Source organism: Hemibagrus wyckioides, linkage group LG02 (assembly GCF_019097595.1).
Source record: "Hemibagrus wyckioides isolate EC202008001 linkage group LG02, SWU_Hwy_1.0, whole genome shotgun sequence".
In the NCBI taxonomy this organism is placed as follows: domain Eukaryota; kingdom Metazoa; phylum Chordata; class Actinopteri; order Siluriformes; family Bagridae; genus Hemibagrus; species Hemibagrus wyckioides.
This window is the reverse complement of record NC_080711.1, coordinates 6661284-6684819: the sequence shown is the minus strand read 5'-3', so window position 1 is coordinate 6684819 and position 23536 is coordinate 6661284. Positions and strand designations below refer to the sequence as shown.

General features: G+C 42.1%; 2 protein-coding genes across 4 annotated transcripts; both read left to right on the top strand.

The window, feature by feature from the left end:
* The first annotated feature begins 539 nt into the window (after window positions 1–539).
* Window positions 540–14239, top strand: kat2a (K(lysine) acetyltransferase 2A). Its single transcript, XM_058413285.1, has 18 exons — window positions 540–915; window positions 2636–2759; window positions 3203–3348; window positions 3462–3551; window positions 4362–4543; window positions 4694–4885; window positions 4993–5099; window positions 5437–5529; window positions 5721–5857; window positions 6076–6284; window positions 6988–7114; window positions 7199–7309; window positions 7933–8076; window positions 8341–8455; window positions 9811–9847; window positions 9935–9998; window positions 10311–10395; window positions 12075–14239. The coding sequence occupies exons 1-18, from the start codon at window positions 697–699 to the stop codon at window positions 12266–12268; spliced, it is 2376 nt and encodes a 791-aa protein (XP_058269268.1). The 5' UTR covers window positions 540–696; the 3' UTR covers window positions 12269–14239.
* A 570-nt stretch (window positions 14240–14809) lies between these two features.
* dhx58 (DEXH (Asp-Glu-X-His) box polypeptide 58) lies at window positions 14810–21859 on the top strand. Of its 3 annotated transcripts, none has more exons than XM_058413259.1 (12): window positions 14810–14951; window positions 15565–15829; window positions 16128–16332; window positions 16423–16613; window positions 16748–16861; window positions 16968–17100; window positions 18031–18216; window positions 18455–18702; window positions 18946–19257; window positions 19360–19550; window positions 20689–20782; window positions 20882–21859. In XM_058413259.1, the coding sequence occupies exons 2-12, from the start codon at window positions 15653–15655 to the stop codon at window positions 21065–21067; spliced, it is 2037 nt and encodes a 678-aa protein (XP_058269242.1). In that variant the 5' UTR covers window positions 14810–14951; window positions 15565–15652; the 3' UTR covers window positions 21068–21859. The 3 variants fall into 3 exon arrangements, with proteins under 3 accessions (XP_058269242.1, XP_058269250.1, XP_058269258.1); XM_058413267.1 differs by having other exon boundaries at window positions 14818–14951; window positions 15640–15829; XM_058413275.1 differs by having other exon boundaries at window positions 14821–14951; window positions 15568–15829.
* The last annotated feature ends 1677 nt before the right edge of the window (window positions 21860–23536 follow it).

Sequence of the window (23536 nt, the reverse complement as noted above, 5' to 3'; positions counted from 1 at the left end):
CGAGGAAGTAGAAACACTGACGTATCTGCTCTGATGCATTGATTGATTCATACGATCTCGACCAATGTCATTTGGAAGTAAGGTACCTCTGATCACAAGGTTGTGGGTTTGAATCCCAGGAACATTAAGCTGCAACTAATGGGCCCTTGAGTAAGGCCCTTAACCCTCAGTTGTATGATGGAGAGAGATATAAGGGCGTCTGCCCTAAATGTAAATATAATCCCACACTGCCTTCTAGTGGAGAGCATGTAGAACACAGCTTTTATTAGTACGTTCAAAGATTAATCAAATGATCTGGTTTTCATTCCATTCCAAGCAGATGGGAAATCTTCTAGATCAGCTGATGACCCAGATGGACTCACTCACACTGACCCTGTGTGGACACCTTAACAATACATTTAATGAAATTTCATTAAAATATATATATATGTTTAAATTTCATTATATATATATAACATTTTTTACAACTAAGAAAATGCAAACAGGAAACTTCCTGCGATCCACTGGACTACATTTCCCATAGGCGTTTGGGAGTGGTGCGCATGCGCAGAGTCACCATCGTATCTCGTGGAGATAGGCGCAAGCGAGGCCTGAAATAAACATCAAAGGAAGCTTATTAAGGTGCGCGCGTGAGCCGGAGGCGCGCGGGACACACAGGCGCGCGGGCTCGGCGCAGAGCAGGAACACGGCACTGAGATGGCGGAGGCGGCGGCGCAGGCGTCCTCACAAGCCCGGCTTCAGCAAGGCCAGAGCGGCGGCGGCGGCTCCGCGGGCTCAGGGTCCGGCTCCGGAAGCAGCGACCCGGCTCGGCCCGGTCTGAGCCAGCAGCAGTGGGCGAGTCAGAAAAAAGCACAAGTCCGTGCTTTCCCGCGGGCAAAGAAGCTCGAGAAGCTCGGAGTGTTTTCGGCTTGCAAGGTAGCCGAGGCTAGCTAAGGCTAATGTATTAGTTGCTAAGTTAACCACAGCTTGCTAGCTCACTAAGCTAGCTAATTTAGCTCGCTTTATTGTGGACAATGGATGGAATGGCAGGCTCGTAAACAAACATAAACATAAACCTCTCACTCGGTTCTATGTCCAGGTCTAAAACTCTAAACCTCTTAACACTTTGTTTCAGTTATATACTCCTTCTGTAGACCTCCATTACCTGCCATATACAGAATAACAGTTATAACCGGGAATATTAAGTTACTAAAACCAAAATTAATGCAAACTGTGTGAATTCCTTCTTAATCAAATAGTTTTTATGCCTAATTTCTTTCTAACGTCAAAACTGGTGTTTTAGAGTTAAATACAAACATGTCTATGGAAGATGTTTTAATATTTTCTAGTTCATCACTTCAGAGAAACAGTATATATTTTTTGATGACGAGTTCATGTACTTCTCTTACGTTCGTCCAATCAAAGAACGTATATGTCCCGCCCCCCCCCTTTTTTTTTAAAGAGATCTGTCTCTCCATCAGCGACACTGACCGTCCTCTAAAAACGGACTGCAAAATCATATCATGTGTCCAAAATACTGCCCTTGGACAGGTCAGGTGCAGGACGGCGGTGAGAAATCGTCCACATTGGAACGAAACAGCTCTTGTTAGGGGTTAACTCTTTGCTGCTTATGTTATAGCTAAGATGATATTTTTAAAGTAGAAATCAATCAATCTTGAGCCCTACCAAGTCTTCTCTCGGTTTCAAAAGCAATACGTGGCTTTTAGGCTATTTTGATCAATTCAAACTGGCTACCCTGGGTAAACAATACATATATTCCAGGTATTGAAGGCATCATTTCCTTCCATATGTAATGCTCTTGTCGGAATTCTGTGGGATTTAAGTCTGGTCTGTACGTTACTGATCTTTCCATATATTTCATGATGCTTAAACCGTTCTGTTGACATCTAGGTATGCACTGATTCGGTCCTGAGTATCAGTATTGAAGTCAATACCAGCCTGAAAAAACTGGATTGAATTTGCATTATGTTTTCTGATTATATTTAATGCTGTGGATGATGCGTGATATTCACCCGAATGTGTATAGCCTGTTAGAAGAGATCATACTGTGAGCCCTGAGATGGTTTTTCTTTAAACACCTTAACTAAGAAGCTTATAGATAGATAGAGCTATGAATGTTTTCCCATTGTGGTGATTAATCGATTGTGATTGGTGTGTGTGGTTGTGGTGGGTTCTCAAACATGTTGTATCCTTTACTGTCAATGAAGTGAATGCATATTTCGTCAATTTATTAAAGCTGTAGAGATTTTTGATGCTGGACTTTCCTCTGACGTTATATTAGAGTATCCCAGTGACATCATTTCCAGGCCTTTTGGAGTTAGATATAGATGTTTGGATTAAACCTACTGAATTCTCTGGTGGTCATTTTGTTATTTTCCAATTTTCAACACTCTTAACTCATTCAAGCGCGTATGAGTCCAGCTTGGTAGAGAGTAAGGATGAAACCCTGCCCTCATCCTGGCAGACATGCACCACCGCAATGTCAATAATTAATCAGCGAACGTCTGTTTACTGATGCTGTGCAAATCGTACAAGAATGTTAAAGCCTATGTGCACATATCTGCCACTGTGTATGACCGTCATCCCAGCTGAGTGCTTTATTCGGTCTCTGAACTGTAATGTTGTTCTCCTCCAGGCCACTGATTCCTGTAAGTGTAATGGATGGAAGAACCCTCATCCTCCGACGGCCACCAGGATGGAGCTCCAGCAGCAGGCGGCTGATTTGAGCGAGGCATGCCGCAGCTGTGGCCACGCCCTTGGTGCGCTTTGTCTCTATTCCGTTCTTGCCAAAAAATGATAGATTTTGCAGTATTTATTTAATTATTTTAGTGGTTTTCCCCCCTGAATTTATTTATTTATTTTATTTATTTATTTATTTATTTATTTATTAATTAATCATTTTTAAATTTGTTTGTTTATTTATTAATAATTTTTTAATTTGTTTATTTATTTTATTTTATTTATTTTGCATTATTTTGTGCAAAATTTCAAGCAAAAGATTCTGTGCTAATCTCCCCAGAATATCATGGAGTGTGCTTTATTTTGTGTAAATTTCTGCGACCATGGAATCTTGGAGGAAATGTATTCATCTCAACTGGACAACATTTGTGTACCTTTACATTCACATCAGCAGGAGTTTTTACTGCTATATATGTCATAAGGTGTGAGAGCCTTTAATAGTTGAAATAATCTGCGTGTGTAGCGGAGCACGTGTCTCACCTGGAGAACGTCTCGGAGGACGAGATTAACAGGCTGCTCGGGATGGTGGTGGATGTAGAAAACCTCTTCATGTCTGTGCACAAGGAAGAGGACACGGACACCAAGCAGGTCTACTTCTATCTGTTTAAGGTATGGTGTCATTTTGACTGAACAGAATTAAGGCATAGTGTTTTTATGATGGATGAAAATGTTGCTGTATTTTGTGATGTGATTCATATAATTGTGGTGTTTTGGTCCAATAGCTGTTGAGGAAGTGCATACTCCAAATGGGCAAGCCAGTAGTGGAGGGGTCACTAGGAAGTCCACCGTTCGAGAAACCCAACATAGAACAGGTGAATAAATGACTGAGATGTGTTTACATTTATTATTCACTAATTTGAAATTTGTAATTTGACTCTCTCTCTTTCTCTCTGCGTGTCTCGTTCTTTCTCTGTCTTTGTTCTCTCTCTCTCTCTCTCTCTCTGTGCCTGTCGCTTTCTTTCGGTCTTTCACTTTTCTGTCTGTCTACCTTTCTTTCTCTGCCTGTCTCTTTCTGCCTCTCTGTCCTGCTGTCTTTTTTCCACTGTCTTTCTCTTGCTCTCTCGCTCTCTCTCTCCCTTTGTGCTTGTCTCTGTATCTCTCTGTCTTGCGTGCTCTCTCTCTCTCTCTCTCTCTCTCTCTCTCTCTCCCTTTGTGCTTGTCTCTGTATCTCTGTCTTGCACTCTCTCTCTCTCTCTCTCTCTCTCTCTCTGTGCTTGTCTCTGTATCTCTCTGTCTTGCACTCTCTCTCTCTCTCTCTCTCTCTCTGTGCTTGTCTCTGTATCTCTGTCTTGCGCTCTCTCTCTCTCTCTCTCTCTCTCTCTCTCTCTCTCTCTCTCTCTCTCTGTGCTTGTCTCTGTATCTCTGTCTTGCACTCTCTCTCTCTCTCTCTGTGCTTGTCTCTGTATCTCTCTGTCTTGCGCGCTCTCTCTCTCTCTCTCTCTCTCTCTCTCTCTCTGTGCTTGTCTCTGTATCTCTCTGTCTTGCACTCTCTCTCTCTCTCTCTCTCTCTCTCTCTGTGCTTGTCTCTGTATCTCTCTGTCTTGCACACTCTCTCTCTCTCTCTCTCTCTCTCTCTCTCTGTGTGGGTGTCTGTCTTGTTGTTTCTCTCCTGATTCTTTCAGGGAGTGTTAAACTTTGTGCAGTATAAGTTCAGTCACTTGGCTCCTAAGGAGAGACAGACGATGTACGAGCTGAGTAAGATGTTTCTGTTGTGTCTGAACTACTGGAAGTTGGAAACGCCATCTCAGTTCCGCCAGCGAGCCCAAAAAGAAGACGCGTCTGCCTACAAAGTTGACTATACCAGGTGTGTGTGTGTGCTGGCTCTTGCGTATCTTTTACCCAATATTATCCAAAGCAACTTTACATTTCAGACATTTTCCATCCCTGCTTGCTAAAAGTTGCTTGAAGTACCTCTGATTAAATGTACATGTCGTGTGTTTGTATTTTGGTTCAGGTGGCTGTGCTACTGTCACGTGCCTCAGAGTAACGACAGCCTGCCTCGCTACGAAACCTGTCAGGTGTTCGGCCGCAGTCTGCTCAAGTCCATCTTCACGGTCACCCGCAGGCAGCTCCTGGAGAAGTTCAGGGTGGAGAAAGACAAACTGCCCCCAGAGAAACGAACGCTTATTCTCACACACTTTCCCAAGTATGATGCACACAAACACCCACACCTGGCAGATACATTTCAGCAAAAGTTGAATGCATTATTCTAACGTTTATGCCTTCTATTATACTTTTGTGTGTGTGTGCTAGGTTTCTTTCCATGCTGGAAGAAGAGATCTATGGTGAGAACTCTCCTATATGGGATGCTGAATTCACAATGCCAGCTAATGAAGGAGCCCAACTGGGGCCCCAGACAGGTTTGTAGACATTTGTAAGCTCTGTGTGTGTGTGTGTGTGTGTGTGTTTTTGGAGCTATCACTTAACAAATTATTTTTTTGATGTTTAAATCATTACTCAAGACTTTATCACTATTCTTGAGCGTGCCCCAGACATTTTATGTCGTACATTGTCAAAGGTTTAAGTTTTTGTTTCAGATTCATTTTTATATATTTACCCAAAATGCTGTTATTATGATACTTGCTTTAATTTAGCTTAATTGTTCATGACTGTTTTATAAATGGTTGTTGTAGTGCATTAATTTAGGACACTTGCCTCATTGTGGCCTCTGAACTATATGTGTATTGTTCTCTACAGTGTTGAGTCCAGTGACGGTTTCTGGTTCTCCTCTGCGGAAAGGTGCTGGTGGTCCTTGTGGTTCAGACACATCCACTTCTGAAACGGTCACAGGTGCAGTGAAAATCAATAAATAATCTAATCATCTTCAGTGTCTTATCTTTCCTTATTACTCTATAAATGACTTCACATAGTGTCTTAATTTTGGTAAACTAATAAGCGTCAAACCAAATCGAACGTTTCTCTCTCTCTCTCTCTCTCTCTCTCTCTCTCTCTCTCTCTCTCTCTCTCTCTGACACATGCAGGAGAAAAGAGGAAGTTACCAGAAGCCCTGACGCTTGAGGATGCCAAGCGGATCAGGGTTATGGGCGATATCCCTATGGAACTAGTCAACGAGGTCATGATGACCATCACTGACCCTGCTGCCATGCTCGGTCCAGAGGTCAGTGATCACACTGTCCAGTGATCTCAAACTCTGAGCTCTGTCGGTTACAGCAGTGATCTATTACACTGTAGTAATATGAATTTTAAAATCTTTCAGTTGATTGTAACAGGTCTGGGAACATGTGTAAATTGACCAAATATCATTTCACGTGGTCTGTGTCTGCTCCACCACTATAAAATACAGAATGATTATTGAGAATTTTTGTCTTTCCCCAGACAAGTCTGCTGTCTGCCAATGCAGCGCGGGACGAGACGGCACGTCTGGAGGAGAGGAGAGGCATCATAGAGTTCCACGTGATTGGTAACTCGCTCTCTCAGAAGTCCAACAAGAAGATCCTGATGTGGCTGGTGGGCCTGCAGAACGTCTTCTCCCATCAGCTTCCACGCATGCCCAAAGAGTACATCACACGCCTCGTCTTTGACCCGTGAGTCTATTAGCTAACCGTCGTCTGAATCTGTCTCTGTGTAGCTTTGTGACCTATTAGCCCTGACAGTTCATCTGTCATTGTGTAATTATATAAACGTACTTTTATGCCACTTTTTCCTACTGAAATCAATTTAAGTTTGTAATTTCATTTTGATTGGATTTGTTTTTGCAGAGGTGCCAGGGGGTTATTTATTCTTTCCTCCCATTCAGTGTGCTGTTCTAAACATTTATGCTCGAGTCGTTGGTCAATAGTTAATGAGTCGAGTGACTGTTATCATGGGCATTGAATTACAGTGAAATCCTTCATATTTAGATCGATTGTGTTTTCAGGAATTTAGGTTATAATGAAAATCATTGTCTCTAATGGACATGGACGTTAATGCGTCTTCCTGTACAACTGCTTAGTAATTGGTGTCCCCAAATGTTAATATTATTGTTTGTAGCAATTTACAGCAGCCGCACAAATGCAAATCCTCACTTGGAGTCGGTTTTCGTTACAGGTCCTGAACCACAGGCTTGTGGCCTTTAGCCAGAAAATACTATTATGTTCTCTTGTGTTGTTTAGCTCCATAATAAAAGCCTCATGGGCTCATGGAATTTATACTGTTTTTGGTAAACATCAGAAATCTGAACATTTCCAAAACGAAAGCTAGTTCTCATACCTGATTAACACCTTTGACCTATTATTTGTTTGATGACAGGAAACACAAAACCCTGGCTCTGATTAAAGATGGCCGTGTGATCGGTGGGATTTGCTTCCGAATGTTTCCCACTCAGGGTTTCACAGAGATTGTTTTCTGTGCTGTTACTTCAAATGAGCAAGTAAAGGTATGGAAACAAGCACACAAGAATTCTGAGCGTGCTGAGGAGAGTTTAGACGCCTGATTGTGTGTGTGTGTGTGTGATATTCAGGGCTATGGAACTCACCTGATGAATCACCTGAAGGAATATCACATCAAGCATGGCATTCTTTACTTCCTGACTTACGCTGATGAGTACGCTATTGGGTACTTCAAAAAACAGGTACGTCTCTCTCTCTCTCTCTCTCTCTCTCTCTCTCACACACACGCTTTTTCTCGCTCTCGTTTTCTCTCAGACACATACTCTCTCTCTCTCTCACACACGCTCTCGTTTTCTCTCAGACACATTCTCTCTCCCCCCCCACCCTCTCTCTCTCTCTCACACACACACACACAAACACTCTCTCTCCCCCACCCTCTCACTCACTCTCTCTTTCTATCTTTCTCTCCTTCTCTCTGTCACTCACTCAATCATACTTTCTCTCTTTCTCTCACACACACACACAAACACTCTCTCTGTCCCTCTCAATCTCTCACTCACTCTCTCTTTCTATCTCTTTCTCTCTCTCTCTCTCTCTCTGTCACTCACTCAATCACACTCCCCCCCCCTCTCACACACACACAAACACTCTTTCTGTCCCTCTCAATCTCTCACTCTCTTTCTATCTCTTTCTCTCCCTTTCTCTGTCACCCACTCACTCAATCATACTTTCTCTCTCTCTCTGTCACTCACTCCCTCATCTCCTCCTCTCTCTGTCACTCACTCCCTCTCTTGCCCTCTTTTCTTTCCTCTGTTTGTTAATGTAATACTGTTTGTGAATTTCTCTATCTAACATTTATCCCCAGGGCTTCTCCAAAGACATCAAAGTGCCAAAGAGTCGCTACCTCGGCTACATTAAGGATTACGAAGGAGCCACGCTGATGGAATGTGAGCTCAATCCCAGAATCCCCTACACAGAGCTGTCGCACATCATCAAGAGGCAAAAAGAGGTGAGTCACACCGATATCAGCCTGCACCTCAGTGAGACCAGAGCTCTCGTGCTTCGTGCTCCTGTGGCATCTGAGAAAGCTCAATTTCGTCAGATCAAAAATAATTTCACACTCGGCTGTGCTGTGCATTATGAGGGTCTCGACTGGCATCTGTAATCTGTTGAGCTGTCCTTCCATCTGAAATCTAAAGCTTTTTTAACTGCATATTGAACCACAAGGATACAGTGGCAAATAATCGTGTGTGTGTGTGTGTGTGTGTTGCAGATCATCAAGAAGCTGATTGAGAGGAAGCAGAGCCAAATCCGTAAGGTGTACCCCGGCCTCACCTGCTTCAAAGAGGGAGTGCGACAGATACCTGTGGAGAGCATTCCAGGCATAAGTCAGTGTGTGTGTGTGTGTGTGTGTGTGTGTATTTGGATAAAAACAGTCTCAGATATGGCAAAAGTACCACTTCATTGCTCGTCCTGGTGGTATGCTGCTGAATTTTGGTGATTTTATATAAATAAATTTGTGCAACAAGGCTGCCAACATGTCTTCAGGATGATAATGATTAAAAAGGATAGATATCTGCCAATATTATTTTTTATGGCTCACACCATCACTGTAAAACGAGCTGCTGAAAATAATCTCTTCAATGTAAAACAAGACAGTGATGGCTGTCAAGCAGTGTTCTGGGGTTTCCGAGTGGCACAGCTGACTAAGGGTTTTTTTTAGTTGTTAAAAGTTGTCCCCCATCTATTCCTCAGTCACCCAAAAGGGAAAAACTTTCATCTCCTGTGAGTGATGAGCGCCACCTAGTGCTCTTAGTTATATTTATTTGTGGCTCAAAATTAAAAACATACACAGATCAGGCATAAAATTATGACCACCTGCCTAATATTGTGGTGGTCCCGCTTTTGCTCCCAAAACAGGCCTGACCCATTAAGGCATGGACTCCACTAGATCCCTGAAGGTGTGCTGGCACCAAGATGTTAGCAGTAGATCTTTTTAGTCCTGTAAGTTCAGTCCAGTTCTGATGCGCTTTCGGTGGTGCACAGTGGTCAGCATGGGCACCCTGACTGGTCTGCAGCCAAGCAGTCCCATACGCAACAAACTGTGATGCACTGTGTATTCTGACGACACCTTTCTATCAGAACCAGCATTAACTTCTTCAGCAGTTTGAGCAACAGTAGCTCGTCTGTTGGATCAGATCACACGGGCCAGCCTTCGCTCCCCACGTGCATCAATGAGCCTTGACTGCCCATGACCCTGTCACCGGTTCACCACTGTTCCTTCCTTGGAGCACTTTTGATAGATACTGACCACTACAGACCGGGAACACACCACAAGAGCTGCAGTTTTGGAGATGCTCTGATCCAGTCGCCTAGTCATCACAATTTGCTCCTTTCCAAACTCATTCAAATCCTTACTCTTGTCCATTTTTCCTGCTGTTAACACATCAACTTTGAGGACAAAATGTTCACTTGCTGCCTAATATATCCCACCCACTAACAGGTGCCATGATGAGGAGATCATCAGTCTTATTTACGTCACCTCTCAGTGCTCATAATGTTATGCCTGATCAGTGTATTTATAACAATCACAACTGCAAAACATTTACTACAAAAAGGCCATAGAACATTAATATTACCCAATTAGTATAATTACTTATGCTCCAATTAGGATTAGCACCTCGTTTTCTAGAGGAAGATTATTGGTTGAGCTTTTTCTCTGTTTCTCTTTCTCGCTGTTCAGGAGAAACAGGCTGGAAGCCCAGCGCTAAGGAGAAAAAGTAAGTGACATTGCATCATTAAACTATATTGTCCGTCATCCCATTTATTATTATTTTTCATCTTTAATAAATTTCTTTATTCCATAGTAAAGAGCTGAAGGATCCTGATCTTCTGTACAACATACTGAAAAATCTCCTGGCCCAGATTAAAGTAAGAACACTCTTACATGTAGTTTAAAGCTCTGGACTGAACCTGTGCTGCTGTCTGAGAGTCTTCCGGTCTGTGAGCGTTAATGTAAAATCTTGTTTAAGGAAAGAACAAGGACTAAAGTCAGGTAATCATCAGTCATTGTGACTGAACTAGATTATTGGTTAGAATAAGAAATAGCCCTCCTCTCACTGTTCAGTAAAATGTTAAAAATGTCACAGAAAATATGACCTCATTAGTAAAGCGTCTATGTCTACAACACCTATGCGTACCTTTTGTACTCATTGCTTTTGTGTGTGTGTGTATATGTTACAGACACACCCAGACGCTTGGCCCTTCATGGAGCCGGTGAAGAAGTCTGAAGCTCCAGACTACTACGAGATCATCAGGTTCCCTATTGGTCAGTTTGTCCACTTGTCCGTAACGTACATATAACACGTCCCAGTTTGGACTTTGATAACGACACCAGGTGTAATATAATAACTCCTTTTTATTGTTCATATATAATAAAACCTCAATGCACACTGTAATCAAATAATCTAAATTAAATTACACCCACAGCTGTAATAATCTAAATTAGACTTTAAGATGCTCAAAATAGTCAGCCTCTGACATTCATCAAAATTATCAATGTTTGATATCCTAATTTCTGTTTTTATGCATACAACAATCAGGAATAACGTTATGACCATCTGCCTAATATTGTGTTGGTCCCCCATTTGCTGCCAAAACAGCCCTGACCCATTAAGGCAAGGACTCCACTAGATTCCTGAAGGTGTGCTGTGGTATCTGGCACCAAGATGTTAGCAGAAGATGCTTTAAGTGCTGTAAGTTGCAAGGTGGGGCCTCCATTAATCCCATCTCGCAACTTACAAGTGTTTAAAGGATAGTTACAGGACTTTCTTTTGATAGATACTGACCACTGCAGACCGGGAACACCCCCAAGAGCTGCAGTTTTGGAGATGCTCTGATCCAGTCATCTGGCTCTTGTCAAACTCGCTCAAATCCTTACTCTTGTCCATTTTTCCTGCTTCTAACACATCAACTTTGAGGATAAAATGTTCACTTGCTGCCTAATATATCCCACCCACTAACAGGTGCCATGATGAGGAGATCATCAGTCTTATTCGCTTCACCTCTCACTGGTCATAATGTTATGCCTGATCTGTGAAAATTTCAATTTGACCTCTTTCATTACTGATCATAACTCTCTGAGTTTCTGCCATGAAATGAGAGTCAACTGCCATGAAAATAGAATTTGTTAGTAGTATAATTTTTTCCTAATTCATCATTTTTGATGATGCAAGCCTGATTTGGTGTTAGGACATATTGAACCTTTGGAGGAAATATACAGAAAACTTACTGTTAGAATTTTCTCTGCCTCTACTGTGATCAGGGAAGCTTTTGCCCAGAGACAGTGATTGAATAGCAAAACTCTTTTTACTGGAATGTGCCGAGATGAACAGGGAGTGTTTATACAGAAGAAAGGTGTAATATTCAGTGTTATCGATAGGTAAACAATAGAGGTCATAAACAAATAGAATCACACGGTCAGCCCAGGGCAAGCATCCTGAGATGTAATCAAACTATATTACTTATTAATTAGTGTAAAATGTGCTTTTTGTCTTAGCAGACAACTCTGATCAACTTAAAATCCCTCTCCAATATACACATTTTAAATCTATAGCTTTTTCTTTTTTTATTAAATAATATTTATTGTATTTATTATTGAGTTTCTGTATTAAATTGCTTGTTTGACTGGTCAGTTAAATCCAATCCAAATCTCAATAACTCGGAGCCAATCTGGTCTATAAATAAGGTCAATTTATCTGTACTGGCCTCATTTAATATTAAAAATATTTACATAATTAGCCTAATATTTAAGTAGTTGGATTATATTTGTACGGGTCTTACAAATATAAATTTTATATTAAAAAACGATTTATTTAATGTTCGGGGGGGGATTTGGTTTAAGAGCCCCTTATCTGTAGTCAAGGTGTTTAAATAAAGATTATTGAGGTATTTAGAGTACATCGGGAAATTCAACCCTAATAGCCAGATGTCCGATCTCTCCATTAGACCTGAAGACCATGACGGAGCGGCTGAAGAACCGCTACTACGTGACCAAGAAGTTGTTCATCGCCGACCTTCAGAGAGTCATCACCAACTGCAGGGAATACAACCCTCCCGACAGCGAGTACTGCAAATGCGCCAACACGCTGGAGAAGTTCTTCTACTTCAAACTGAAAGAGAGCGGCCTCATCGACAAGTGACCCGGCACTCGGGCGGCGGGATTTAAAGGGGCAGGAAGCGTACGGCAGACATCACCGAAAACTCACACTCATGGGAAAGACGTACAGGATGGAGCGTGCGTGAGGAGGAAGAAGAGGAGAAGAACAGTTCACAGGGCATTAGAGATGTAAAATGAACCTCTGCTCGGGTTCAGCGTTAATTCATCAGGGGATTCGTTGCTTCGGACGTTATCATTTCTTTCCGTTCGGTTTTGGCACATGATATATACACACACTGTTTACTGTTTATATTACAGAAGAAACCCATGCATATCAATATTCCATCTTTTTTTTTTTTTAACCACAGCGCTCAATTCTGATTGGTCAGATGGTATTGATTATTTGACAGTCTGCAAGGTTTATATTAATGCACTCGTTCTTATACGTTTATCGTTTCTCTATGTATCTACGTATGTATAGATATTCACAAGGATTTGTTCGGGCGGTGAATTTTACGTGTTCATTTAGCATTTTGTCAGCACTTTTTGTAGCAGCCTGTTTTCAGACATGGGAGACTTCAGGACTAGCTTGTCTGTGTATAACGACAATCTTTTCTTTTCTTTTACGAGAGGCTGTTGAGGGAATAATTGTTGCTGCTATAATGTTATACGTTATAACAGGAACTAACTAGTTTCTCAGATTCATTACCACCATATTTAACTGCAAATGGGTAAAACTTTTAGTACGTTTTTTTTTTTTTTTTTTTTTTGTTCTGGGCAAATGTCCAGAAATGTTTTATTCCCCTACTTCCTTTCCTACCGATTTAAGCTTTTTCACTTGTGTAAAGCTCACAACACCTCTCTATACGATCTAAATCTGCGTATATGCTACAGATCCAGAGTTTACTCAGTATGTGGTTACACTGACTGCTCATCTTTGCCATATATATAATGTACACAGAGCCAGAAATATAGTCCACTGGATTGACTAGATATTCCTCATCGCTTGCTTAAAATGGTAAAAAAAAATAATCATCATTTAGCTGTTAACAGTGCATACCACTCCCGGAGGAGTCGAGGCCAGTGAACGAGTGAATTGTTTCCGTGTCATGTTTGTTATTCTTTTCATTCCCATATGTGCCATTCCTCCAGTGAATCCATATGGAAACCATATTTAGGGATTCTTGCCCATGTCATAGAACTACTGGACAATAAGGTCAAGGCTATACAGGTCGTGTATAACAGGTGCATCGACTCAGATTTAGTACTTAATATCCGTGCTCCGAGTATCGACAGATATTCTCTCTGCCATTCAGATGTAATTGAGCTGAATCGTCAAAAAAGAAAAGCATGATCGCAGCATGCTTTGTGCTCTGTGTTTATATGCCACATCTGTGTTCACGGGATATAATATACTAAAAAATTTAAAAAAAAAAACAAAAGCTCAGCACCAGATCGACACATCCTGGTTTTAGCACCTCGGGTCATTTGCAAGTATAAGCCATACTGATCACTGCAGTATTTCTTCAGCGCTTTGATTTGAGAGTTGTCACGCCAATCTCCACTGTAATGCTGTAAGCTGATTTTCTTTTTCTTTTCTTTTTTATTTTAATACACAGTATCTGTGCCCGGTGTCTCAGTTGTCATTTATAAGCTTTTCAGTACAAGTGCTCACAAAAAAAAAAAGCTCCCAGATGTCCGAATAGATTTTTTTTTTTTTTTTCCTGGACACTGTACATGCAACCTGGTCTACATTTCATTTCATTAGTCTGTCGAATGGTTATAACGCGGATTAACACACACCCTGTGTACCTTTTCGTGACGTTGCATGATCTCGGCATCTTTACTCTTTGTGTTTAATGAAATAAGCTCATGACGTTGAACTTGAAAATGACCCCCCCCCCCCCTTCCTTCTTGATGATGTTCATGGCTTTGGTTACATTTTGGTGCATTTCTTTGTACTGTAATTCTGTTTATACATATATATTACGAAAATAAACCTTTTTATAATGTACTTTTTTTTCCCCCCGGTTCTTAAGATGTTTGCTTAAGTATGATGGTATTAGTTTGGAAAGCAAGGCGTGTTATTTGTTTGTTACTTTGGTGTGTCACAGATAGCTGCATTGTTCGGGGAATCCCTTCAGTTTCCTTTTCCTGATGTCACTTGGCTGCATGAAGGGCTCCTCAAGGGTCTCTCCTACATCCTACTGAGCCTTTTTGTAGTGTGTGTGTGTGTGTTTAATCATTACGTGACACATTCTGAGCTCTGTTTCATCTCCTTTTTGTTAGAGATCTTTGCATTTATGGAAAGATCTATGGAAGAGAAGAAGAAAACCAGCCGCTGCTCTTCTTGTCTTGTATTATGGCAGGTCGCATTTACTCTCAGCTTTTCTTCTTACTCCTGAATGGTGAGCAAACACAAAATATATGATGTGTTTGTATATATATAGAGTATATAGAGAGAGAAAGAGTGAAAGAGTTGTTCTTACACAGCTGATGATCTGTTGCTATACTATGTCAGATTGTTGCTACTACAGCAGTATGTCATTGTTGTTTGTTCCCCTGGCTGCTGTATGTCATTTACCCCCCCTAGACTGGGCCCTTGCTTTACATTCCTTGTTTATAGTTTCGTTTCTTAGACCGAAAGGCAACTCGCTTAAAGAGCTGAACAGATGATTCCTCTTCACAACACGGCACAGTTCGTACCCTGACAGGTCTGTGAAAAGGTAAGCGGTACTCCTTTAACTGTTGATCTGTTTATAAGACAGAGAGAGTGAGAGAAAGAGAGAGAGAGATAGCGAGAGACTTTGGAACTAAGATAGCTGGGCTATCTTTATACATTGCTTTATCTGTACACATTGCTTTATCTGTAGCTGGTGTTTAACTCTGAAATAGGTGTTTTTTTTGGTAATATCTGTGATGTGCTCATCATTTTAAAGGAGGAAATATTATACCGGAATCCATTATAGAAGATGATGGTGTTTAGAAGAAGCAGAAAACATAAACTGGATGAAATGACACATTCAAACAGCCGAAAAAAGATGCTCTTAAATATGGGGTTTATGTTTAATGCTTTTAAGTAATCCTTTATAATGTGCTAGGTGACTGTTTTTACATTTTTCAGGCCTTTGTGTAGATGTACAGTATATTTGCTATAGGTATGCAGGTGATTGTAAGTTAATGCTAAAGGGAAGGCTTGTCATCGTTTTCACACCAATTCACATCACAACAACTGGCTCCAAAAAACCTGACCTTTAAACGGTCATCAAACACATGTCCTTATTCAGAGTGACTTAATCTCATAACTTGATCAATTAAAAGCCTTGCTTAATTATTCAGCAGTGGAGGCTTGACGGTGCTTGGTTTCAACCTTCCGATCTAATTCCCCCCTTGTCTTAACCACTGATCTACCAGCGGTTGTGTAGAGATGGAGGAGATATCGCTGAGGCCGTACCAGCGCGAGGTGGTCGAGGCTGCTTTGAGAAAGGAGAACAGCATCATCTGGCTGCCCACAGGTGGAGGAAAGACTCGGGCTGCTGTCTACGTGGCCAAAAGACATCTCGAGACTCATCCCAATCCTAAGGTTGCTGTTCTCGTCAACAAGGTAGGAAGTGCTCGGGGCAGTCAACAAGCATTGACTAGCAGCTCTTTAAACATCAGAACAGGAACTGCTGGTTGGGCGTAGCATTTTCATATTGATATTACTTAATAATTCATAATTATTAAGTTGATAGTTTGATATTTCAGCTTTTTTTTATTTCAAAAAGGATGCATGATGGCGGACACTTATAAAACATTACTTCCCTTTAGACTCCACCAGTAACCATGTATCGCTTTAGTATTTTGCCTTCACTTGAGCAGCTTTCTATCACTATAATAATAATTGTGTGTGTGTTTTGTAGGTGCACCTGGTGGATCAACACTTTCAGAAAGAGTTCCGGCCCTACCTGGGTAGCTCGGTGAAGATGGTGCCGATCAGTGGGGACAGTAACGAGAAGGACTTTTTCGGTTGCGTGGTCAGGGACTCGAGTCTGGTCATCTGTACAGCTCAGATCTTGGAGAATGCCTTAATAAACACAGAGGAGAGCAAGCATGTGGAGCTCACAGGTAGCATCCATGATACTAGCCAGGGAAAAAAAAGACCCAATGAAAATGTCTCTACTAAGTTCCGTGTACTTGTTCTCACGTTTCCCTCAGACTTCACACTGCTGATCATCGACGAGTGCCATCACACTCATAAGGATGGGGTGTACAATAAAATCATGGCACGCTATGTGAAAAAGAAGCTTGCAGGGGTGAGAGATCTGCCTCAGATCCTGGGTCTTACTGCTTCACCAGGTACCGGAGGAGCCAGAACTCTGGAGGGTGCCATCGAACACGTCCTGCAGGTACAGCAGGGTGTGGGAGTGATGGAGATGTGTGTTAATGAATATTAATATTGGGTTATCTGCAGATCATTTGAAGGAAAAAATAGGGAGTTTTCTTTTTATATAGAACGGTATTAAGTTTCTCTGTCAAACAGATCTGTGCAAACCTGGACTCTGTTATCGTGTCGGCTGAATATAATAAGCCAGAGCTTAAAGAGGTGGTTCCCAGACCTACAAAGAACTATGACATCGTAGATGTGCGGCTTTGGGTATGTCCGTCTTTTTCCTCCATTAACATAGTGGTAAAATAAAGCTGGCATGATTTTATTTCCATGCGTAAGTCTCTTAACATAACTGTTTGTGTGTGTTTTTAAGGACCCATTTGGTGATCATCTGAAAATGATGATGAAGCTGATTCACGAGTTCATGATGCTAGACCCAGCGTTCACTTTGCGGGAGATGGGCACTCAGGAGTATGAAGCTGATGTGGTGGAGCTGGAAAAGAAAGGTCAGAGAATATTTTCATGGCAACATTTGACTTGTTTGATCAGCCAAAAAATACACCGATCAGGCATAACATTATGACTACTGAAAGGTGAAGGGAATAAGACTGATGATCTCCTCATCATGGCACCTGTTAGTGGGTGGGATATATTAGGCAGCAAGTGAACATTTTGTCCTCAAAGTTGATGTGTTAGAAGCAGGAAAAATGGGCAAGCGTAAGGATTTGAGCGAGTTTGACGAAGGGCCAAATTGTGATGGCTAGACCACTGGATCAGAGCATCTCCAAAACTGCACCTCTTGTGGGGTGTTCCCGATCTGCAGTGGTCAGTATCTATCAAAATTGGTCCAAGGAAAGAACAGTGGTGAACCGGCGACAGGGTCATGGGCGGCCAAGGCTCATTGATGCACGTGGGCTGTGAAGGCTGGCCCGTGTGATCCGATCCAACAGCAACACAATATTAGGCAGGTGGTCATAATGTTATACCTGATCGGTGTATATTTAAGACGTGATTAGTGTCTATAATCGAAGGCAAACAGCATGGACACAACAACAGATTTAGCTGAATCCAGATTCCCGAATTACTCAGCATGTAGTACGGCTAAAGTTTAAAGAAATAAATTAAAGATTTGCCTTAGAAGTACTTCAGATGATGATGTAGTTCCAGTTTGCATATTTTTCATATACACCTGAGGAGGAGGAGGATGATGAAGGCATGTAGTTTATAGAGTGCAAAACGTAATTGTTCCTTTAACTCTTATCAACTTTAGCCTGATGTGTAAACCTTTAAACACCCAAATATTATTTGATTACAATATGAGCAATTACAATATTGATTACAGTAATGGTGGAAATTTGCTGCACAAAGGATTCCAGTTCAGAGTAGACTCCACATTAATAAGATACCATTTGCTCAAGTGTGTGTGTGGTTTTCAGGTGCGAAGGAGAAGAACAGGTTGTGGGCCCAGTGTGCACTCCACCTGCGGAAATTTAACGATGCCCTGCTCATTAACGACACCGTGCGCATGGTGGACGCTCTGAGGCTTCTAGAGGAGTTTTACGAAACCCAGACAAGAAATGTGCTGGACTTCACTGATGAATACCTCACAGCACTGTTCGAAGGTACAGACTCGCTCCAGTCTCAACTCCACTTTAATTAGCCACAAAGTCAGACACACAGTAGAGTCAGTCAGCTTACATTTGTATAAAGCTATTTAAAATAGACTTTCCACGAGCAACATCTGTCACTGACTCAGGTTTCAGTTGGTTATAATTATGGGATGGGTCAATTTTAGCTCCAGTCTCAGTGCTGGAGGAGGTGATGATGATGATGATGATGATCTTGATCTTATCTATACAGAGAACAGAGTGGAGCTAAAGGAACTTGCATCCAGTATACTCAATGAGAATCCCAAACTGGAACAGCTGCAGCGTACCCTACTGGACCAGTTCCAAGACAAGAACTCACGTGGTATCATTTTTGCCAAAACTCGTGAGATCACACGCTGCCTGTACGACTGGGTGCGTACTAACCCGGAGCTACGGCGTGCTAAGATCCGTGCTGCTAACCTGGTCGGAGCTGGAACCGGAGCCACCCACATGACACAGGTAGGAGCCCAGTGGAGGATGTGTTTGGTGTCCGGGTAAATCTGTCTAAGCTTGTAGTTTCTTCTGGTGGTGGCCTTTTGCAGTATATAGACATTTTTCACCACAGGAACCTGAGCTAGTTCCTTGGTTTTCTTTGAACCATGAGCTATTTGAAAGGGGCTTGCTAAATGACCAGTCATTACGTCCTCCAAGTGAATCATTGAAAAGTTAATGAACATCACTGAATGTCTGTTTATTTAATAGAGGGAGCAAAAAGACACCATTCAGACATTTCGAAACGGAGACCTCAACCTCCTCATCTCTACCAGCGTGGCAGAGGAAGGTCTCGACATCCCAGAATGCAACGTGGTGATCCGCTACGGGCTTCTGACCAATGAGATCGCACAGCAGCAGGCCAGTGGGCGGGCCAGAGCCAAGAACAGTGTCTATTCAGTGGTGGCACAGGCAGGTGGGCGGGAGATGCGTAGGGAGAGAACCAATGAATGCCTGGAGGAGTTAACTGGCCGAGCGATCGCTCACGTGCAGCGCATGAATCGCAGGGAATTTCGCTTAAAGGTTTGGCACCAAGCTCTTTCATATTAGATCAGATCATTTGGCTTTTGTAGGTGAAATGGTTTTGGTTCCACTGACTTTTCCCCCGTTGTTTCCGGTGTGCAGATAACCGAGTTGCAACAGGAGGCATTGATGGCACGCATCCTGGAGGCCAATGAGAAGGAGCAGCGGAGGATGCGGTACAACCCTGCTGAGGTGACCTTGGACTGCCGTGGCTGCTACAAAACTGTCACCCGTGGAAGTGACATCAGACTCGTGAACGACTCGCAGTACGTCAACATCAATCCGGATTTTGAGTGAGTTGTGCTGCTACATCCTCCTAGCTGAGAGATTATGAATGAACTGTTATTTGAATTTCAATGTTTTTATAAATGTTTTTATAAGCATCTAGATGCTGGGATATAGAAGTACACACATGCTACATAGCAATAAACTGTGTGCAAAACCACCAGTATGAACACAAATCAGATTTGGGGGGACGCCCCTCCAAATCAATGAATTCAGGTGTTGTTTTTCAGGGGTTTTCAAGGGGTCTTGGCCCCTTGGTTCCAGTGAAAGGAACTCTTAATGCTTCAGCATACCAAGACATTTTGGACAATTTCATGCTCCCAACAGTTTGGGGATGAACCCCTTCCTGTTCCAACACGACTGCACACCAGTGCACAAAGCAAGGTCCATAAAGACATGGATGAGTGAGTTTGGTGTGGAGGAACTTGACTGGCCTGCACAGAGTCCTGACCTAAACCTGATAGAACACCTTTGGCATGAATTACAGCAGAGACTGCAAGCCAGACCAAAAACAGGGACGTCTGCCTTTACATGCACATGAATGTAATATGGAGTTGGCCTGTCCTTTGCAGCTATAACAGCTTCTGGGAAGGCTTTCCACAAGGTTTAGGAGTGTGTTTATGGGAATTTTTTGACCATTCCACTGGAAGCGTGTTTGTATGGTCAGGCACTGATGCTGGACGAGAAGGCCTGGCTCACAGTCTCCGCTCTAATTCGTCCCTGAGGGGTTCCGTCGGGTTGAGGTCAGGACACTGTGCAGTTCCTTTTTTCCACAAAATTGGGAGCATGAAATTGCACAAAATGGCTAAAATTAAATCTTAATCTCAATTGAAATCGTGCTTCAGGGCGAGCCATGAGCACAAATCATCCTGATCCGCCATCGGCCTAGAAACCCATAAGCCAGGCCTTCCCTGTTCTGGTACCCAGGTGGTAGAATAAACTCCCAGCAGCTCAGTTAAAAGAAGACTGTAGACATACACAGGATTTGCTGTACTAACTCCTGTGCTTGTATGAACATGTGTTGGACAAACTGTATTTCATTGATTTCATGTAAAATCCGCTGGAGGTTTTAGACATACTGTCATTCTCGTTCAGCTTGTGTGCTGACTGTAATTCAACCTAATGATGTGTGTGTGTGTTGTACAGGAGGTTATATAAGGTGGGAGGTCAAGTTTATCTGGAACGGAAATTTGAAGATTGGGAGCCGGGTCGTACCATCAGCTGTGCAGCATGTGGACAGGTAACGTGTGTTTTGAGTGTGTGAGAAGCTCATGACAGAGAAAGAGTTGGTATAATAATGTATTAGTTATTGATGAGCTTTCCTTTCTGGTTTGTGCAGGCTTGGGGGATGGAGGTGAAGTTAAAGAATGTGGTGTTGCCATGTCTAAGGATAGAGGGCTTTGTGATAGCGACTCCTAAAGGTAGAGGTCCAGTCAAACAGTGGAAGAAAGTAGAGTTCAAGGTGGAGGAGTTTGACTTTGTTCAGTACGTGAAAAAACGCTTCCCTGACCTCTTAGATGACTGAGCGTCTTTATCCGTCCGGCGGCTCCTCCGAGGTAACAGGATGTCTGCAGTAGTAATAATACTGTAGTGGTGGCACACTGAACACACTCCACCTTCGTCAACTCTTCATTTTGGCCATCAGGTGGCGCCATAGTGCAAGATTATATTTCAAGATTTTCAAACATCGCATTCTCAATGTTTTTCACGTCCAAAACCACTTCCTGTGCACTAAATAGGTTGCATGTTATCATCCTTCCATCCGTCTTCTATACCTGGTTTATTCCTAATTAGGGTCACAGGGATCTGCTGGAGGCTATCCCAGCACACATTGGGTGAAAGGCAGGGGTACACCCTGGACAGACAACCACACACACACATTCCTATGGGCAATTTAGGATTACCAATCAACCTAATGTACATGTTTTTGGGCTGTGGGAGGAAACCGGAGTAAACCCACACAGGTTCGGGGAGAACATGTTATCATAGTAAAGATATTTAGTTTAGTAGCATGTGCATTAAGACACAGCTAATGTGTTTGGGGAGCAAGTATGCTGATGCGCGGATGCTTGATTAATTCTAATTCATGCTGATAAATGTGCATTAAAAATGCTCGACATTATGAAAAGCTCATGGTTTGCAATCTTACGAATTACGAAGACTCGCGCACTGGATAGTCCAGGATGAGCTCTGACCCTTGTACTTTTACAAGAGGCTGGTGTAGACCTTTGTCTATGTTCATGTAATTTTCTTAATATATACTTTTCTAACTTTTACTGTGAAGAATGTATCCGAATAAAAGAATAATGACGACTAATGAGTATTATTTTTTTTTATTCTTAATTTTTTTTTCTCTATCCTGCTGTACCTTTAGTTGGTCTGAAATTAGAAGTGGTGTGTGTTGTTTTTTTTTTTTTTTTAAATATATTTTATTTATCTTTTTATTTATGAGACTTGGTGAAGTGTTTAATTTAATGCAGGTCCCCCAGTGGAGGAAAAAGGAAGAACGGCTCAAGGAGCGACTCCAAGCCATTTAAATGCATTGATTATGGCTCCTTGATTTCAAATGTCATGAGCACTGCAGTGACACCTGAATCACCAAGCAGGTTACTGAAGTGCAGTCTGAGTAGGCGAGTAAAGGCAACACACACACACACACACACACACACACACACACAAATCATGAGTCACAGTGCTGCAGTCCATCCTGTGTATTTTGAGCCACACTCGGAGCAGATATCTGGGAACAGTAACATGCTTGCCTTAAAGTCAGAATAAACTTTATGAAGATTCCCAATTGGCCCTGTGTTGAACTTTGCATGCTTCACACTTGAGGGCAGAGCTTACTTTCCAGGCCAGAGCAAACCGGTCAGTTTTCTAAAATGCATTGTAGCCCAACGATTGTAAAATGATCACGTTGCAGAGCATCACATTTACAAACATTTAGAAAACTGTATTACAAATCACACTTTTCTTTTAAAGATGTCTATAATTGTGACCATTAAAAATCTAGGATGACCATTGTGTTATAACTGACCATGTGACCATTATAAATCTAAAATGTGAATGTTGCCGTTTTAAAGTAAACAGGCAGCTGAAAAATCTGTTTGAAATCTGTGTTAATATTAACAAGCAAGTATTATTACATCATACACTATAACAGCCAATAACGTTCCAGTATGCAAATGAATCACATCTAATATTTGTGTATAAGGGAAAGGGGTGTGTGTGTGTTCAGGCTTTTTTAAAGGGTAGTGTGTGTATTTCTGACCTCCTCAAGCAAGACCAGTATAGATAACATTTGGTTACCTTTGGTTGTGTAACACATTTTAGGTTCTCTTCATCTTCTTTTTCTTCTTCTTTCAACTTTTCCCTTCAGGGGTCTCCACAGCGAATTATCTCTCTCCACCTATCCCTATCTTCTGCATCCTCAACACTTACACCCACTAGCTTCATATCCTCATTTATTCCATCCATATACCTCCTCTTTGGCCTTCCTCTTTTCCTCCTGCCTGGCAGCTCCATGTCCAACATTCTCCTACCGATATACTCACTGTCCCTCCCCTGAACATATCCAAACCATCTTAATCTGGCCTCTCTAACTTTGTCCCCCAAACGTCCAACATGAGCTGTCCCTCTGATGTACTCGTTCCTTATCCTGTCCAACCTTGTCACTCCCAAAGAGAACCTCAACATCTTCAGCTCTGCTACCTCCAGCTCTGACTCCTGTCTCTTCCTCAGTCTCTAAACCATACAGCATGGCCGGTCTCACCACTGTCCTGTACACCTTCCCCTTGATTCTTGCTGAAATTTTTCTATCACACAGAACTCCCGACACCTTTCTCCACCCGTTCCATCCTGCCTGCACTCGCTTCTTTACCTCTTTTCCACACTCTCTCCATTACTCTGGACTGTTGACCCCAAGTACTTAAACTCCTGTACCTTCTTCACCTCTTCACCCTGTAATCTTACTGTTCCACTTCCCTCCCTGTCA

Excerpts from the sequence above, each read along its gene's own strand:
- kat2a (XM_058413285.1), top strand. The coding sequence starts at position 697 with ATGGCGGAGGCGGCGGCGCAGGCGTCCTCACAAGCCCGGCTTCAGCAA. Across the intron at positions 4,886-4,992 it reads ATTCTCACACACTTTCCCAA|GTTTCTTTCCATGCTGGAAG; the intron begins GTATGATGCACA and ends TGTGTGTGCTAG. Across the intron at positions 5,530-5,720 it reads CACTTCTGAAACGGTCACAG|GAGAAAAGAGGAAGTTACCA; the intron begins GTGCAGTGAAAA and ends TGACACATGCAG.
- dhx58 (XM_058413259.1), top strand. The coding sequence starts at position 15,653 with ATGGAGGAGATATCGCTGAGGCCGTACCAGCGCGAGGTGGTCGAGGCT. Across the intron at positions 15,830-16,127 it reads TTGCTGTTCTCGTCAACAAG|GTGCACCTGGTGGATCAACA; the intron begins GTAGGAAGTGCT and ends TGTGTTTTGTAG. Across the intron at positions 20,783-20,881 it reads GCTGTGCAGCATGTGGACAG|GCTTGGGGGATGGAGGTGAA; the intron begins GTAACGTGTGTT and ends TGGTTTGTGCAG.